Raw genomic sequence first — 18,237 nt, 5'->3', positions numbered from 1 at the left:
TTAAAAAACTGTGATGTGTCGAAGTTCTTTATTGGGCTTCTTGTCATATCAAACGTGACTTACAAATGCTATTCAGCCGACTTCAGGTATCATCACAGTTTACATGCTAGCGGCATGTCAATAATTATAATGCTTGAGCGTGATAATGACAACAAATTGTTTTTTTTTTTAATTATAGTTGCACATGCTAATTAGCAGCTACTGTGGCTAACTCAACACAAAACTCCAAGCAGCCTTTTTTAGTTTTCTTTGGGTGCCATGTCGTCGCCGCCCGACACATTCCCTTCCTCATCTTCGTCGTCGCCGATCATGCCTCGAAGGTACGATCGCTTAAACTCCTGGAACACAAGCTCCTCCTCCATTTCACTTAACACACAACCGGGCATACTCGATAAGCACTTGAGCAACAACGGCAAATGACTTATTGGAAATAACATGTTGACACAAACTAGCTACTAGCATTAGCACATTAGCATGAGCATCAAACTAGGTCTTGGCAATGGCATATTATTGCCCCATCAATTAGTTTTAGCACATTGCCGCCACTGTCAAAAGTACCTTGTTGCCTTTAGCACAAACCCTGACACTATTTGGCATTAGCACTTTTGCACCAAGGTGAAACGGCGTATTAGCATCGACCTGTTGGCATAAAACCTCTTTCTTTTAGCCTACTACTAAAAGTAGCAATCTTGGCCATTAGCATGTAAGCACCAATGTCAACCTGCCTACTGGTGATAGTATGCTAGTGCAAGCATCTAATAGCATGTTAGTAGCCCAGTTGATTTGCTTTAGCACATTAGCACTGATGTCAAGCTGCCTGTTGTCATTAAAAGAAAACAGGAACTTCCCGTTGGCATTAGCACCAACATCAAATTGCTCATTAGCATTAGCATGTTTACACAAATGACAAACTACACGTTGCATTGAACACAAACTCCGAACTATGCGTGGGCATTAGCATGTTAGCATAAATGTCGCAAGTATTGATTTGGAATTTAATTGACAAAGCAAAAAAAATACACGCACACAAAAACATACACAAAAACAAGTCACCTTTCCTTGACTTGTGGCAAGAACAAGAAGACGAGAAGAAGAGTTTATGAGATTTGCGGAATGTTTGTTGACGTTTTCAAGAAGATGAGGAGCGTGATCCTCACCTGTGTCAGGTTTAGGGTGCATCAGTTTGAAGGGAAGCTCCAAGGACACCTCACTGTCACACAAACAACTTTGAAAACAAACACACAACACCTCATCGATGCTAAATGCTACATGGCGGCTGTCAGCCAGACTTGTCAGAACGATTCGTCGACGAGTGGACTTCACGACTCCACGTCAACGTTTTTATAGCTTGAAGTGCGCCAAGCGCTAATCACTTGTCTGCCGCCGTCGCTGTGGAGCCGCAAAATGTCCGGCAGGCGACGACAGACTTCATACGTCTACGCAGGTGAAAATATGCTGTTGGTGGACGACAACAGCGGTTAGCCTCGCTAGCTTAGCTTGGTAGGCGGGTGATGATGATGCGTCCATAGCACGGATTTATATATGGACGGACTCACAATTGGACCCTTGTGGCCTGAAGCCAAACGGCAGCCATTTTACGTTGCCACTGTTACTGACGTCTTCTGCAAAGTGCGTGTTTGACACTTGGATCCCGGTGTGGAATCACGAGAGCCTCTCAAAGAACGAACTTCACTGTTTGCCTCGACCATTCGGAATATCTCAGTATGGCGAATCGACAAACGTTACGTTGACATTTTACAGCGATTTTTTTTTTCCTGCTGGACTTTGCTTTCATTTCATCGTTGATGCTTCTGACAACATAAGGCAGAACGATCGTTCATGGCTGCGTTCAGACTGCAGGCATATCTGATTCCAATCACAATCCTCTGTAGCAACGAAGTATTTTTTTTGGGGGGGGGGAGTTCAACAATATTCATTCGGCAGTCTTCCCGAGTCAATGTGTCATCATCATCGCTCTCTTTTTTTTATTTTTTTTGCGCGAGTTTGTGCTCTTTAATTCACCTGAAATCTGTTATAAATCCCAGACCCTTCCCCTTAACCATATACTTCAGAGTCCCACCAAAGAGGCTCTTTGAGAGTGTTGACGTTGTCAGGAGACCAGAGAAAGGATCAAAGGAAAGAAAGATGAAACAAAGTGAAATCCAGCACCAACCAGACACCACCTACCACCCACAGTTACAAAATCTTTCACCAACCTCAGAAACATCTAAATTCCAACAGATAAGGGAGACCTCAAGAAACCAGAAGAAAGACTAAAGTAAGGAAGGAAGGATAGATGAAACAGAGTGAGATCCACAAACGCCAGCCTTTACTGATTCAGGGACCGGTGGGAGAAGCAAATTCTGTTTGAGTTTCAGTAGATGCTGGTGTGGTGGATCTGGCACGCTTGAGAACCTCCACCTCGGCCCGACAAGGTAGCAACGGCGTCTAACAGAGGCATCGCCTAGCGCCTGTCGTGTTTGACGTCATATAATTGTGATGTCGTTTCCTCACAAGCGTATTACGCACTTTTTTTTAATTTTAAGCGACCATTCATTATGTCTCTGGCTATGACTGGGCAATAATTTGCTGTTTTCGGTTGCGCATGTGAAAAACTGAAGAGCTAGCGGAGCCATCCAAGGTGTTTGACTGCGAAGGAACCGGGCAGGTGGAACCGAAGCGATACTGACGGCGCTTGTCGGTTTGACTGACGTCGCGGATCCGATCTGTGTGTTTGTAGTTGTTCAGACTGAGACGCATCCTGTCCGAATCGGATACGAAACTACCCCCCGAATGCGGTTTCAACCCGTCCTGCAAAAATGTGATTTCATGTGCTTTGTGACTGTTCAGACTACAAAAGAGCCATCCACTTTCAGTCGGGGTGGGCTCAAAATCGGATTTTGTCTGGCAGGCTGAACTCGTGTTAATTTCGACAACGAAAACTCAACAAAAATAATTTCGTCGACGAAAACGAGACTTGACTGGACTAAAACCGTCATTTACTGGGATTGAATCAGTCAGCATTTTGGTGGACAAAAGAGAGACGAGACGAAGATGTACTTCACTTCATAAAAACTGGACTCAAATCTATGGACATTTTAGTTGATGACTAAAAACGAGAGGAAAATGATGTGTTTGTCAAATCTTGTCTCATGTGACACATCCCCTTTTAAATCGGCAGTTAGCGAGTGCAACGTGCACAAACATGGGACAGGCACGAGGTGGATTCAGCGTGAAAGGTTAAAAAAAAAAGAGTCAATTATATAGTTAGCTAAGCAGTTAGCCACCGTGCCGCTCACTAAACCTAGATGAACAAAATTATGTTTTCTAAGACGAAAATGCTAGATTTATAGTCGACTAAAAAAACGCCACCAGGTTGACTAACTATGATTAAAAACTAACGAGCATAATTGAAACTGGACTAAAACTGAGACTAAACTTAAAAACCGCGTATAAAATGAACACGAGTCTTAACGCAGCCTATGAGAGAAAATTGTGAATGGGTTGGCAGAAATTCAATGGATTCCGGTTAGGCACGCTCAGCAAGTGGCAATGCAAGATGGCTGCCAATGGCGGCATTGTTGGTCCAGAGTCAGGTGTGTCAGTAAGCGTGTATACGCACCTTGAGCTCATCAGGCTGCCACATTGTAGAAATGAGAGCACAATTAAAGTGAAAAATGAGACGTTTAAAGATTTCCGTTTTGCGGAAAACAAAACAAAGTAGCGCTCTTGCTCGTGTTTCTTTTGAGTTTTGTGAGTTAATCACCCTCCAATGATGAGCTTGACCGTCACCCTGTAGGACACCATGAGGCCGAGGACCTCCTTCAGGACGCCCGGCTTGATGCTGGAACCACGCATTAGCATTAGCATTAGCATTAGCATTAGCATTAGCATTAGCATTAGCATTAGCATTAGCATTAGCATCACAAGCTCAATCCGATTTCTCAGCACTCGCTCTCGCTCACATGCTGGATGACGCCAAGTTGGTGTCTTCGTGCTTGAGTTTCCCGTCCAGGGCGATGCCCCGCCTCTCCCTGTTGTTGGCCAGCAGGGGGAGCAGCAGGATGTCTTTTTGGAGCGTCTTACCCGCAGACACCGTTTCCCTGAGCAACAAACTTGGTCAAAGGCTAAACTCGTTTTTTCATTTGAAACCCTAACCCGAGCTCTTCAACCCATATTTTAAAACCCAAACTAAAACCCTTCTTCCAAACCCTGAATTAAACCCCTGCTTTGAAACCCTACTTCCAAACCCTAATCCTAGTTTAAAACCCTTTAAAACAGGAGTTTGAAACCCTAAATATATCAACAAACCTTACTTTAAAAAAACCTAAATAAAAATGAAAACCCCAACTTATTTAAAACCGCACCTTGAAACACTAACAGGAGTTTAGAACCCTGACCTTAGCTTCAAACCTTACTTCAAAAACCACCAATTAAAACCCTGCCTTGAAACCTTAACAGGAGTTTAAAACCCCACTTTGGAAGCCTACCTTAAAACTCCAATCCAAGTTGAAAACCTCATTTGAAACCCTAGATTAGTTTGAAACCCTATTTTGAAATCCTAATTCTAAAACCCCTGATTTGAAAGTTTAACCCCAGTTTGAAACGTTAACCCTGGTTTGGATCTCTAATTGGAACCCCTACGCCTTGTTTGAAAAACAAACTTGGTCAAAGGCTGCCCATGTCAGCATGCTCGCTTCTTTCTCACCCTTCTTCGATGGCGACGCATTTGACGTAGCTGTCGTTGGAGTACAGCACCACCGTGGCCACCTGGTCCACTGCGGACAACAACATCGACACTAGAGCTACTGCATGATGCGCTCAACAGGTGGCAGGTAAGCAGCTGTAGGTTAGCAGGACACAATGCAGTGTGTTGATTGCTGGGCAGAATATGACCTTGTCGTTTCCTTGAGACACCGTCGTGTCCTCCATATTGCTTTGGGTCATTTTGCCTCCCAGAAAAAAAAAAAAAACATTTTCAAACCCCACCACCTCCAATTTCAGTGAAATTTGGTGTAATTCATTGAATAGAAAGCCAACATCTCAAATCTCAGTTTGATACGATCAACGCTTGCTGACTTTTTTTGCCAAAATGGCAGTCGACTGCGAATTTCAAAATGGCTTTTTCACAGGAACGACGGGTCTTAAAAAAAAAAAAAAAAAGAATCTCTGGAAAGGCAAAATCATAAGAGATCCAATTTGTTGCATTTGCTTTTGCGTTCCAACAGTACAGTTTTGTGAAGATTGACCCAGTAGTTCCGGTAATTGAAGATTTCAAAGAAAGCCACGCCCCTTTTTGCCCAAAATGCCAGAATCCAGTGGGCCGTAGCTCCCGGACCCCTGCAACCATTGACCTAAAATTTTTAATTTAGTGTTGTTCCATCACTATCAACAAGTACACCAAGTTTCATTCAAATCCAAATCTGATTGGTTAAGATTTTCAGATTTTTGTGGGGAATGATTTGGCATGGAACGACCCTGTGGCGCTGTGACACTGCTCTTTTTGATACTTTAAAAATAGGTCAACTGAAAATGTCTGCCTCGAAGGTACGCCGGAATCATGTTTGTGGCGCCGCCCATATTTCTGCACGGACCTTCTTTGCAGACACGCATTGGACAGGAAGTTTTTCAGCGGACTTTGTTGACCTTAAATGGTAACCCCTAGCGTGCTAATGCTAATATTACATTATTTTAAAAAGCGCACTAATGCTAACCACAATCTGCTAACCATTTAGCATTGGCTAATTTTGTTGGTGTTTTAATAATGCTCACAGACAGAAAGTAATAAATAATTATGAAGGATAGACCGATAATCGGCACAGCCGATATTCAGCATTTCATGAATATCGGCATCTGACTATTTTTGTTTTTGTTTTTGTTTTGATGGCTGATTTAAAAACGGTTATTTTTGCTCCGACGACTGCTTTTCTCCTTGGTCTAGTCTGTGGCTGTTGCCTCCCTGCAGCATTGGCCCGCCCACAGCACCATCTGATTGGTTGCTCGTCCAGTGCTAACAGCTAATAAGCAGCAAAAGCTCGGCTCTTCTCTAGACGCTCACATGCAGAAGAAAATCGAATGCAGACGGTTGAGTTAAACTTAATACCATATGTATTAATTAAGCTATATTAATAAAGCTGCCCCAGCTAGTGATTTAGCGGCTATTTGGGAGTTAGCTTGCGGGCTAATGACATTAGCCCGCGAGCTAACCGCTAGCTCGTGAATTAACAGCTATTTGGGAGTTAGCGTGCAGGCTAAGTTAGCGTGCAGGCTAAGTTAGCCCGCGAGCTAACCGCTAGCTCCCGAATTAGCTGCTATTTGGGAGCAATGTGCCGGCTGTTAGCCCGCGAGCTAAAGGTTAGCTTGCGAATTAGCGGCTATTTTGGTGTTAGCGTGCGCGTTAACGGTTAGCTCACAGGTTTTTTATTACAAAAATTTTTGACACCAACTTTTTCTTTTTTTTCTGCTAATGAATATCGGCTTCAAATATCGGTTATCGGCCCTGAAAAAAGCATATCGGTCTATTTCTCATAATTAGTAGTTATATCCACTCAGTTGAACTCCCATTCAACCCGAGTTGACAAACATAGAAAAGAAAAATGCGTTATGTCGGCGTGCTACGATGTCACGCCGCAATGCAAGGAACGTGCGTCACGAAACAAGAAGAAGGTACCAGAGACGACCACGTTCTTGACATTCTTGCTGGAGTTGTTGACCACGTTGAGGTGCAGCCTCATGGTCTCGCCGTGGTAGAAAATCTGCAGATGGAAAGCAGGAGGAAGTCAAGCGGAGCGGGCAACGTCGCCGCGGCAACAGGACTGGTGGTACCAGGCCACGCCCCCCTCCCACCTCTTTGTCCAGCCGGGCCGTCACATGTAGCGGCTTGTCCGACACGGGGAAGTCCCGCGAGATTTCCACAGGGTCGCCCCCCTCAGTCTCGGGGGCGTACTGCACCTTTCTGATCATCAGCTTGACCGAGCTCCTGGAGGACAAGGTCCGCGTGAGATCGGGCCCGACAGAATCGGCGCCGGCTGACCTTACTGTTTGCGGATTTTGGCGTCCTGACTCTCGGCACTGAATGCTTTCACCTCAAACTCCACCGCGCATTGCTGAGGAGACGAGACGCAAGGCTTTGTGGGATGCCACATGGTGGCGGACACAAACACGCAGACAACACACCAAACGCAAAACCCTAACCCTGTTTTGAAGCCTTAATTGGATACCCGACCCTTATTTGAGAACCTAACCCTAGTTGTAAGCCTTCATTTGAAATCCTAATCGTAGTTTGAAAACCTACTTTCAAACCCTAACCCTAGCTTCACACCTTACTTTAAAACCTAAACATAAATGAAAACCCTACTTTTAAACCCTAACAATAGTTTAAAACCCGAGCTTGAAACCCTAACCCAAGTTTAAATCTCTACTTTAAAACACTATTTTGAACCCTTATTTGAAACCCTAACCCAATAGTTTGAAACACTAATTCCAAAACCTAAGCCTACTTTTAAACCCTAATTCAAACTTTAACCCCTGTTTGAAACCCTAACCCAACTTTGAAACTCTACCATGAAACCCTAACCCGAGCGTTAAACCCTAAATTGGAGCCTCACCCCATTTGGAAACATTACTTTGAAACCCAAAACCTTCTATGCAATCGTAATCCTAGTTTGAATCCTTAAATGGAAATGCGACTCCTAGTTTGAAACCCTAACCCTCATTTTAAAGTGACAATGTGTAATTTTTAGCACCATCTAGTGGTGAACTAATAATTCATTTAATTTAAATATAAATTTAAGCATAAACGTTTTTATATATATATATATATATGTATAATCATAGGTCTAGTAATTACTAATTATATTTCATGGCTGTAGTCTCACCTTACAAGCGGCCGCCATTTTCCTGCTACGGATGCTGAACGTAGTTAGCCCTGGTGGTGCTTGCATCAATTGTCTAAGCCAATGGGACGATCGCCTCTTACCTTCTGATTCGTTCGGGTTCCCGTCACTTGACACCTTCTGCTTTGCTCTCGCCAGCTTTTACTAGCTTTTTTTTTATTTTTATTTTTTTTACTAGCTTCTTCCGCTAGCCGCTCTTGTTAGAAACTCCGGCCTATGGCTCCAACTAACTCCCGCTAGCAGCTCTTATTAGTTGCTTCGGTTAATTCCGTCTCACTCGGCGAGAATTGGTGGTAGGCTCGCAAAGCGTCGCCGTAGTTTGTGTACTTCGGCTGCATTATATGATATAGCGACATCTTTTACACACTGTCACTTTAAACCCCGCTCGGAAAGGCGAAACGGGACTCGGAAACACTTACTTGACTCGACACACATGCACTCGCACACGCACAGTCAGAACCAGCGGCGGCATCACCTTGCCGACGTCGTGCTGCGCCGGCTGCATGGCCACCGAGCACGGCAGGTTGTCGGGAAACTGCGAGGAAAGCAGACAGGACAGGACGCGTGTGGCTTGGCGCCAACGGTTCGACGCGCCGCCGCCAGCGCGCGTACCTCGAAGAAGAAGGGGTACGCGTCATCGCCCAGCTTGCGCAGCAGCTTGGCCTGCGTGCGCGTGTGGACGCCCTGCTCGCGGTCCTGCAGGGGCGGGTACACCTGCCGCGTGGACAGGTAGAGCTCGCGGCGGAAGGCCACGCCCATCACGTCCATGTCGTCGCGGCCGTAGCGGAAGGTGCACGACAGCGTGACGAACACTGGGGGGCGCCAGACAGCGCGGTCACTACCGGAGGGCGCCGGGCGCGGCCGACGGGCTCACCTTTCCTCCCCTGAAGGGCCTCGCGCTCGATCACGATGACGCCGTCTAGGAAAGGCGACCGCACAGGCGGGTTAGCGTTGCCGACGCTGCCTGGATTGGCGGAGAGGCGGCTAAGTCGCTAGGCGGCTACACAGCTCATTAGATAGGTGGCTAGTTGGCAAGGTGGCTAGGTAGCAAGGTGGCTAGGCGGCTACACAGCTCATTAGATAGGTGGCTAGTTGGCAAGATGGCAAGGTAGCAAGGCGGCTAGGCTGCTATGTGGCTAGGCGGCTATGTAGTTAAGCAGTTAAGTCCACATTGCACTGCCACCAGCCCAACACCGCATCCTTTTACTTTTATTTTATTTCTTTTAAACAGTGCTTTTAATTAAATCGTTTTTTAAAATTGTACGGTGTCCTTGAGTGTCGAGGAAGGTGCCTATTAATATAATGCAGTATTATTATTATTATTATTATTATTATTATTAAGTGGTTATGCAGCTCGGTGGCAATCTGGCAAGGTGGCCATGTGGCTTGGCGGGATGGGCTATGTGGCTAGGCAGCTATGTGGCTAGGCAGTATGGTAGCTATGTTGCTTGGCAGCTATCTGGCAAGGTGGCCATTTTGCTAGGCAGCTAGTTGGCTATCTGGCAAGGTGGCTAGATGGCAAGGTGGCCATGCTGCTAGGCGGCATTGTGGCTATCTGGCTAGGTGGTTAGATAGCAAGGTGGCCATGTGGCAAGGCGGCTATGCAGCTAGGCAATTAGGGTGCTAGGTGGCATTGTCGCTATGTGGCTAGGCGGCTATCTGGTAAGGTGGTTCGATAGCAAGGTGGCCATGTGGCAATGCGGCTATGCAGCTAGGCAGTTAGGGCGCTAGGCGGCATTGTCGCTATGTGGCGAGGCGGGTAGGGGGCTGTGCTGTGAGGTGTCGAGGCGGCTCGGTCACATCAGTGGCAAAGTGGCCTCACCTACTGGATCCACAGAGTCCACGCGGTCCACAAAGTCCCGCCTCCCCATGTACACGCCCACCTGAAGAGCACCACACCAGAATGATGACATCATCCAGCCAGCCGGTCATTCATTCATTCATCTGTTCGTCATCCATCCAACCACGCGTGACCATGACGACGCGTTGGCGTGTTATCGATCGGCGTGATGATGATGATGATGATGATGATGATGTTAGCGCATTAGCATGAACTGACCGACTTGTCCTTGCAGATCTTCTTGAAGACGACGTTCTTGGGGCTCATGATGCTGCCGAGCGACAAGACAAACAGGAAGTGGTCACCGTCGCTCTGGGTGTTGCCGCGGCAACGCCGCCGAGACGCCGCGCAACTCACCTGCGGCAAGACAATGATGAAGATGAGAACGAGTGTGACGACGTAGGCGGGCGTCGTCCCTATATGTCAACGACGGACGGTCGTCACGGCTCCCTTCTTGGAAACGGCCAATCGGAAGCTTCCGGCACGCTGGACCCGCTCCCCATGGCCACGCCCACTGCAGCTCACTCAAATCAACCGCTGAGAGGATTTGAAAAATCTTCCGACCGCGTCAGCACAACCGCGCAGATTAGGTTGTGTGTGTGTGTGTGTGTGTGTGTGTGTGTGTGTGTGTGTGTGTGTGTGTGTGTGTGTGTGTGTGTGTGTGTGTGTGGTTTTGTGGCTTTCCAGGTTTAACTACCGTTGTGGGGACCAACTTGATATAGTGGGGCCATTTTGGTGGTCCCCACGTGTTCAGACCTCAGACCAGGAATGGGGGTAGGCAATCATTTCTGATGGTTGGCGTTAGGGGGAGGGGCTAGCAAATGCATCATGTCGATGAGACGTTCGTGTTTGCATATCATGCCCGTCCAATTTATGAGCTGTGTGAAAGTCGAGGTTGTCATCTCATCTTCGGATGTTTTTGCTCCTCCTTCTCGTGTTTTTGTCGTTGGCTTTTCACTGGCAGTCGTGAGGGTTAGGGTCGCACATTTTCACATGGGCTAGGCCTGTGTGGGCGGGTGGCCAAGAAAGTATAAGTATAAGAGTCGAGACTCATTTGAATAGATTAGGCCTTCTTCCGCATTGAGCAGATGATCGATCTTTCTGCAGTCTCCTGCTTGTTATTTTTAGTATAGCAAGCATTGAAAATCAAAGAAGCGGTGAAAGTTCCCATCTGAACTTTACAACTGGTGCCGAAGCCCAGGAAGCCGAAAACCCGGCCGTTGCCGTGCATTTGGAACGCGACCCGGGTCAAATGGACCCATTTTAAAAATTTGTAGCTACTTTTTGGTAATGAAACTTAAAATGTTTGGTTTTGACATATTTGCATCTAAAAGTGTTCATCATGAGCGACCATTCGTTATCAGGGCGCTTTTGGAACGTTAAACGTAGCCCGGGTCAAACGGACCCATTTCAAAGTTGAAGAACTCCAAATTGGAATATTTCATAATGAAACTTGTTAAATATGATTTTGTTCAAATATTTGCAATGAAAGCGGTTGATGTTTATTTGGGCTGTCGAAGCATTAAGTTAAATTAATTAAATTAAATCAGATGAATCACATCTTAGAATTGTGATTAATCATGATTAATGTCTTATGTTAATTGTTTCGACATTTAATTATCAGGACGTCTTCTAATCATTTTTGCTCCACTGCACGCGCGCGCCTCCTCTTTTTTTCTCATCTGTTTAAAATGAAAACAAATAAATGAGCCCAATAGTTTGGCGCGAACCAAAATGTTAAATGTCGAACGCAAACATTTATGAAATGCTTGACTTGAATGCATGTACCTTTAACGCAGCCATCCGCTGTCACGCTAAAAAATAATAGTGCCATTAATCAGCGCTAATACATTATTAATGTGAGAATTTTTTGTGATGAATTAATTAGTTGACAGCACTAATTGGGATGTGTTCTTATCATTTAATATAGCCCGGGTCAAATTGAGTCGGGAATTATCGCCGTTCCTGAGAAACCAATCTAACGGGATTTGGATATTTTTATCCCCCCCCCCCCCCCCCTACCCTTTCTTCTTTCTTCATTGTTTGTTGCGCCGAGGACTTGGAAAGGTTCCGGGTGCGAGTTTTCAGCGCAGGCCGCACGCGCGTCAGGATGTAATCTGCTTTTCTGCCTGTCAGCAGCTGGCCTGGATTACATCCTGCGTCGTCGTCAGCGTGATTACTCACACCGGATTACAACAAAAGTACACACACGGTGAAAAAAAGTACACACGCACACACAGTGAAAGACAAAACGTTATTTTATTGCCAAACTGATTGTTTTTCACTTCAAGCGTGTGCATGTATTGTGTACGTGTGTGTTTGTGTGCGTGCGTGTGCGCACGCGTCAGACGTAAGCTCTGGCCGTATCCGACGTGGGCGGGGCCTTGTAAACGCTGAAACACAGCAAACAAAACAGCATGAGGATAAAGAAAACCTCACTCGGTCTTGAAGCCAAACTTTCAAACCCGTTTTCGTTTGAAAACGTCGACAACTTGATCCAGTTTGAAAACCACAAATCAAAAGATTAAAAAGGTCTTCCTTTGAAAGCTAACCCGATTTTAATCCGAGGGTCAATTGAGAAGTAGCAAGTGAGCAGCATAACATTTAACTCATTTGACGGCCATTGACGGCTATAAACGTCAGAAATTCATTTGAACTATTTTTTTAGAACAGATATAAAAATGTGTGATTAGTCGCAAGTTAACGAGTGAAGTCATGCGATTAATTACGATTACAAATTTTAATTTTAAGAATCTTTTCTTTTTTTTCCTTTTTTAATCCATTCACTGCCGTTGATGGCTATAAACGTCAAAAATTCATTTCAACTATTTCTATTAGTTTAAAAAAAAAAAATCCACTTTTGTTAACAAGAGTATGAATATGAAATATGTTTGACTGTACATTTAGAACAGATCTAAAAAATTGTGATTCATCGAGAGTTAACGAGTGAAGTCATGCGATTAATGACGATTTTAAAAAATTAACCGCCTGTCGCACCTAATTTTTAATCATCTTTTTTTTTTTTGATGAATTTATGGCAGTGAATGAGTTAAAAGAGTAGCAAAAGTATAAATGAATATACACACAATATAAAAACATACAATGTAAATGCATAATATCAATAAAGTGACTCAATGAGTCGGATAAAGTGGCAACAATATTATTATTATGTACAGTATATATTAAGAAGAAGATCTGTAGGTGTGTTAAAAAGTATTAGCTAGTAGAATTAAAAAGCAAAATTGCTTTGCGGACAAAAGTGTCTCTTCTTCTCTCTGTCCTGCAGGCAATGCAGCGAAGGCGCCACCCAGAGGGCGAGCCACTGAAATGCGGGTCGAAGTATGCGAGAGGGGTCGTTCGCGGTTGCTTAAAAACGTGTTTCGAACCAATGACCCCGGAGCACGCGGGTGCAGTGTGCTGCCGTCTGTTTCCTGAGAAGATGCGGCCGCTGATGGCTCCTCCTCCTCCGGAGGTTGTCAAAGAGAGTGGCCAAGTTTAAACCTTGAGCCTCATTTTGAAACTTTGAAATCCTAACCCTTGTTTGAAACCCTCATTTGAAGACACGCCCCTCATTTGGAACCTCAACCTTAGCATGAAACCCTACACTGAAAAGCGACACCAAGTTTGAAGCCTTAACTCAAATTGAAGCACGACCGCCAATGCAAAATCCTAATTATAAACCCTAGTTTAAAACCCCTAGTTTGAAGCCCCAACCCTACTTTTAAACCCTAATTTGAAACCCTAACCTTTGTTTAAAAACCTGGCCCTTGTTTGAAGCCCTAAGCCTAATTTTAAATCGGAAATTTCGAAGTCTAAACCCCAATTTTAAACCCTTGTTAGAAAACCTCATTTGAAGCACTAACCCAAGTTTTAAACCCTAAGTTGAACCCTCATTTGAAAACCAAATTTGAAAGCTACCCACAGCTTGAAACTCTACTTTGTAACCCACCCCTCGTTTGAAAGCCCTAACCCTAATATGAAATGCTTGAAGCCCCACCCATAGTTTGAAACCCTACTTTCAAACCCCACCCCTAGTCTGAAGACATAACCTTAGTTTTAAACACAAATTTGAAACCCTATTGTAAAAACCCCACCCCTTGTTTGAAGCCCTGAGCCCAGTTTTAAATCCTCATTTGAAGCCCCACCCCCGAAATCTAAACCCTCATTTTAAACCCTTATTAGAAAACCTAATTTGAAGCACTAACCCTACTTTTAAACCCTCATTTGAAACCCTACCCATAGTTTGAAGCCGTAACTCTAGTTTCAAACCATATTTTGAAGCCCTGCCCCAACGGAAAATCCTAAATCCCCCCGTGGAAGCTGGCTGGCGGCAGGTGTGCGCCCATCATACCCTTTCTGGACAGCGGGCGACGCCCTCTTGCAGGCGGTGCTCAGCAAGACGCCCCCCAGTACGGAAAGGCATGCGGCCCCCCAGCCCAAGTAGAGGCCCACGCCCATCTCGAACCTGCAACACGAAAAAGCGAGCGGTGGGAACGAGTTGTGACTGACGTGCATGTGCGCGCGCGCGCGCGCGCGCGTGCGTGCGTGCGACTGACTTGACGCCCAGGTAGAGCGGGTTGTAGAAGTCCTGCACCACCATGTTGGCGTACCACGACACCGCCGTCAGGCAGCAAACACCTGCAGGCACAAACCCGACAAAAATGGCACCAAAGAGGACAAGGACAATCATAAACACATTGGAATTGAAATACCAAAATACATCATAATTATAGGGCCGGGTTTCGATTCTAATTCCCTCAATCCATTCGATTTCTATTCACAAGAGTTCGATTCGATTTCGATTTTTCTCGATTCGCTTCACTTCAATCCCGTATCAAGGAAGGACATGACAGACAAATATTACATTTCAAAGTCAATTTGAGCAAGTGTTATAAAACATTGGCATCAGCAAGGATGAGATGGAAATATTTTCATCATTCTAATTAAGTAATTGTAAATATAAATGAAAAAGATTCTGAATTGTCTAAAAGTGCAATCGGTCAGCTCTTTCATAAATGTAAGCAAAATACGTTTTAGTTCATGTGAACAGTAAATTTCAAGAAAACTAAGATTTAAAAAAAAAATACAAAAATTCTACTTTCTTGAGAGAGAGATTACAATAATCGATTCATGGTTTTATGAATCGATATCGGGAGGGTTGAAAATGAAAATCGATTCAATATCGATTTTTTTTTTTTAACCCAGCCCTAAATAATTACAATTTCAATAAAAATCATAACAATAATCCATCCACGCTTATCCTCACTTTTTTTTCAGCATCAAACAATCACGTCGTCAACAAAGGGGTGCAGATGAGAAACTGCGGTGAAGGGGACGGATGGTGGGCTTTATGAAACCGAAGGGGGGCGTGTCTTGGTTGTTCTCGTGGTCAACCGTCGCGTATTCCGCTTGGGTCGCGTCACGTTTCTTAGACAGCTGATTCGTTTGCGAAGGTGCGAGCTAACTTCTGTTCATTTGATGGTGACTCACAACAAGTGCTCTTAACACATCTCATACATATCGTTACGTTACTCGACTATGAATTTCATCGTAATCTTCCATGTAATGATGCAAATGTGCTGCTAGGCTAGCTTCGGGCTGAAGTTAGCTTTGTGTGCTAATGTCAGTTCATGAGCTTCTGTGTGTAATGCAAACTTATATTCAACTCGTGTAACTCAAATTCACCCATGTGGCATGCAACAGTGTTCGTAAGATGGTTGGATGCTTTTATTTTGAAGGCTACAGGAAGGGGAGTGTGTTTTGGGAGACATTGTGAATTTTTTTTAAAAAAAGAACTAGCGATGGAATGGCCGTCATACAAAATGCAATGCCATGTAGCATTTTACATTTAAAAAAAAAAAAGTTGAGCTAGTCATGTGGTTACTGAGATTTCATATTTCTGTTATGCTTTTTGAATAGTTCAGGCTTCTGTCAAATACATTTGAACTCTTACTAATATTGTCTTAAATGCGACTAAAGCGAGATCGAAACCATTTCGATTTTTTTGTTGACTCAAAAGATTGCATATAGAAGAGATGACGTGTCCAAAAAGACCAAAAGTAAGACGTCTGCCAAAATCAAGGTTGCTTTGAATGCGGCTCACCGGCCAGGATGCTGAGGACGCCCCCGGTGACGGCCATCTTGGCCTTGGAAGCATCTCCGGCCGAGCCGATCTTGATGCACTTGAGGCCCAGCAGAGAAACCACCATGGACGCCAGACCCAGCAGCAAAGAAACGATCATGAGGGCTCGGCACGCCTGGACGTGACCTGACACAAAAAAAATAATAATAATAATAAAACACAACCACCTGGCTCAACAATGTCCAAAAGCCAAGAAAGAAAATCAACCGAGATAAAAGAGGAGAAGAAGAAGGATGAGGACTAAAAACAAAACAACATTAATGGCTAAAGAACAAAGTAAAGAAGAACAAAAATATGGAATGGATCAGATTTAAAGAAATAGAAATGGAGATTGAAAGAAAAATTGGGATTAAAAAAAAAGAGGAAAATAAAGATTCATGGAAGAAAAGAATGGAGGCAAAGAAAGCGAAAAGGAGAAAATGAACATTTTACATCAACCCAGACAACGCAGGCTAAAGAAGCACAAAACAAAATGTCAAAGAAATAATTCAGCCTTAAAAGGGGACGATCGAAGGTTAAAGAGGAAGCAGCACACGAACGGCAACACAAGTGGAGAATGAAGGCAAACACAAGGTGATAATGAGGCCAGTTAATGTTTACCCGTCGTCATCATAAAATGGCCGCCGCGCCCTTTTACTATCCGCCAACCGCAGGAAGAAAGCTTGCTCATGCTAATGCTAATGCTAGCCTTTTCTTCTGGTCGATACCAACAAAAATGCGTAGGAGGGAGACGATGAAGGAGTCAGGAGGAAGAAGTTCACAATGAAGGCGAAAGACAAATTGAAGGCTCGCATTGGAGGAGAGCAAAGGCTTAAGAAGGAGACAGTGAAGGCAAAAAGTAGAAAAGAGCCAACAGACAAAAAAGATTGAAGGCTAAAAGTCAAACAAATGAAGGCTGTAGAAAAAGTGAGTAAATGAAGTCCAAAGAAGAATAAAAGTAGGCTAAAGAAGTGGGGAAAATATCTCAAGTAGAGTGAAAGCTCAAAAATGAAGGCTAAAAGTGTGTGTGTGTGTGTGTGTGGGGGGGGGGTGATAGCTAAATACGAAGCAAATGAAGGTGAAGAAAAAAAAACTTGAAGGCTTTAGCAGAGTGAAGGAGAAAAAGGAAGGCTTATAAAGATAATGAAGGCAAACTGAAGAAGAGACGGAAGGAAAAAAAAAAGGATTTGCTCAAACAAGAAGAGACGAAGGCCATACAAGAATCAATGAAGGCTAAAAGTGCAAGAGAATGAAAGCAAAACGAAGAAGAAACGAAGGCTCAATGAATCAAATTGGAAAGTTGAAGATGAAAAGTGTGAGATCTCGACGGGTTAGTTTCGGTAACGAGGCCAGTTAATGATTGATCATCTTTTACAAGCTGCCACGCAAAGCAGCGCCGAAGGCCGCTAACGCTCGCGTCGCTACTTGCGTGACAGCAACAACAACAACAAAAAACCTTCGCCAAACAGATTTAATGGTCGCCAACAGTTCTTCTTGTTACAAGCGTTGGCGACCTTTGAACGAAACATTCACTGCCTTCGCCGCGGAGTGGACGCGAGCAACGCGTCGCGACCATGTTTGCCGGCGCGTTGATTTGGCGCCCGGCGACTCGGCCACCTACCGGGCAGCGAGAGCAAGGACTCGAAGTCCCGGCACTCGGCGATGCCGGCGCTGTTCTCGGCGCACGAGTGCCACAGGTTCTCGAACTGCCGCTGCGAGATGATGACGCTGCCCGACACGCTCGAGATCTTCCAGTAGTCGTTAGCCAGCGCCGCGCCCGTCAGCAGCCAGCTCAGCAGGCACATGACGAAGCCCGTCGCCTCCACCGCCGTCGACATTGTCGCCGCCTCAACGGTCGCGACCAAGGAAGAAGAAGGGAAAAGACGGAGTTTGCCCGGAAGGATCTCCGCCGCCAACGAGGAGATCAAGTCTACCAGGAACGACGCAAGCTGCTCTCCCGGCGCTGAATGACGACGGCGCCTTGGCGCCGGGAGACTTTGCCCTCTGACGGGGGCCATAAAGCGCCCGACCCGCCCTCCTCTTGGTCTCGCTCAGTATCGATTGCCGCGGCCGGCGCCGCACCCTCGGGGGCATCCCGAGCCCTCGGAAGGGGGGGCCTTGCGGACCGGTGTTCGTTTCGCCAACCAAAAACTCAACAAAAATATTTGCGTCAACACACATTTTTCCCCGGAATAAAACGAGACGAGACTGGATTTGTTCCGACAATAATGGTAATCCGACCGCTAACTGATGCTAGCAGACTTACTAGCTCAAAGCATGGAGCCATTGTAGACACTGTAATTGCGTGTGAATCAGGGTTATTATAGTTTTGGAATTTTCATTTTGCTTAGTTTTTATTTCGTTTGGGGTTTTTGTTTTTT

The 18,237-nt window shown here is 45.1% G+C and overlaps 2 protein-coding genes across 4 annotated transcripts; both read right to left on the bottom strand.

Moving 5' to 3' along the window:
- Positions 1 to 9: 9 nt before the first annotated feature.
- saga (S-antigen; retina and pineal gland (arrestin) a) lies at positions 10 to 10,133 on the bottom strand. 3 transcript variants are annotated; one of them, XM_086071588.1, is made up of 14 exons: positions 9,955 to 10,133; positions 9,718 to 9,778; positions 8,770 to 8,814; positions 8,508 to 8,707; positions 8,371 to 8,430; positions 7,039 to 7,106; positions 6,847 to 6,979; positions 6,671 to 6,755; positions 4,709 to 4,778; positions 3,966 to 4,103; positions 3,767 to 3,844; positions 3,623 to 3,637; positions 1,158 to 1,225; positions 10 to 1,063 (listed from the first exon to the last, which is right to left on the bottom strand). In XM_086071588.1, exons 1-14 carry the CDS (start codon positions 10,000 to 10,002, stop codon positions 1,050 to 1,052), a joined length of 1,083 nt encoding a protein of 360 aa, XP_085927714.1. In that variant the 5' UTR covers positions 10,003 to 10,133; the 3' UTR covers positions 10 to 1,049. The 3 variants fall into 3 exon arrangements, with proteins under 3 accessions (XP_085927714.1, XP_085927723.1, XP_085927730.1); XM_086071597.1 differs by having other exon boundaries at positions 1,158 to 1,210; XM_086071604.1 differs by lacking the exons at positions 10 to 1,063; positions 1,158 to 1,225 and adding an exon at positions 1,228 to 1,455.
- A 1,850-nt stretch (positions 10,134 to 11,983) lies between these two features.
- On the bottom strand, positions 11,984 to 17,917 carry cldn15la (claudin 15-like a). The gene is made up of 5 exons (XM_086071615.1): positions 17,478 to 17,917; positions 15,839 to 16,003; positions 14,292 to 14,373; positions 14,087 to 14,200; positions 11,984 to 12,128 (listed from the first exon to the last, which is right to left on the bottom strand). The coding sequence occupies exons 1-5, from the start codon at positions 17,872 to 17,874 to the stop codon at positions 12,080 to 12,082; spliced, it is 807 nt and encodes a 268-aa protein (XP_085927741.1). The 5' UTR covers positions 17,875 to 17,917; the 3' UTR covers positions 11,984 to 12,079.
- Between the last annotated feature and the right edge of the window lie 320 nt (positions 17,918 to 18,237).

The sequence above is a fragment of the Leptonotus elevatus genome, chromosome 1 (genome assembly GCF_054856555.1).
Source record: "Leptonotus elevatus isolate MCC_2025b chromosome 1, RoL_Lele_1.0, whole genome shotgun sequence".
NCBI classification, from domain to species: domain Eukaryota; kingdom Metazoa; phylum Chordata; class Actinopteri; order Syngnathiformes; family Syngnathidae; genus Leptonotus; species Leptonotus elevatus.
This window is presented reverse-complemented; position numbering and strand designations above follow the sequence as displayed.

Bases quoted from the DNA above. Each gene is read 5' to 3' on its own strand.
- cldn15la (XM_086071615.1), bottom strand. From the start codon at position 17,874: ATGGCCCCCGTCAGAGGGCAAAGTCTCCCGGCGCCAAGGCGCCGTCGT. The intron at 14,374-15,838 runs GTGAGCCGCATT...TTGTGCCTGCAG, and splicing joins CGTCCTCAGCATCCTGGCCG to GTGTTTGCTGCCTGACGGCG. The intron at 14,201-14,291 runs GTCAGTCGCACG...TTCGTGTTGCAG, and splicing joins CCGCTCTACCTGGGCGTCAA to GTTCGAGATGGGCGTGGGCC.
- saga (XM_086071588.1), bottom strand. From the start codon at position 10,002: ATGAGCCCCAAGAACGTCGTCTTCAAGAAGATCTGCAAGGACAAGTCG. The intron at 9,779-9,954 runs GTCAGTTCATGC...GGTGCTCTTCAG, and splicing joins AGATCTGCAAGGACAAGTCG to GTGGGCGTGTACATGGGGAG. The intron at 8,708-8,769 runs GTGAGCCCGTCG...GGCGCCCCCCAG, and splicing joins GGCCCTTCAGGGGAGGAAAG to TGTTCGTCACGCTGTCGTGC.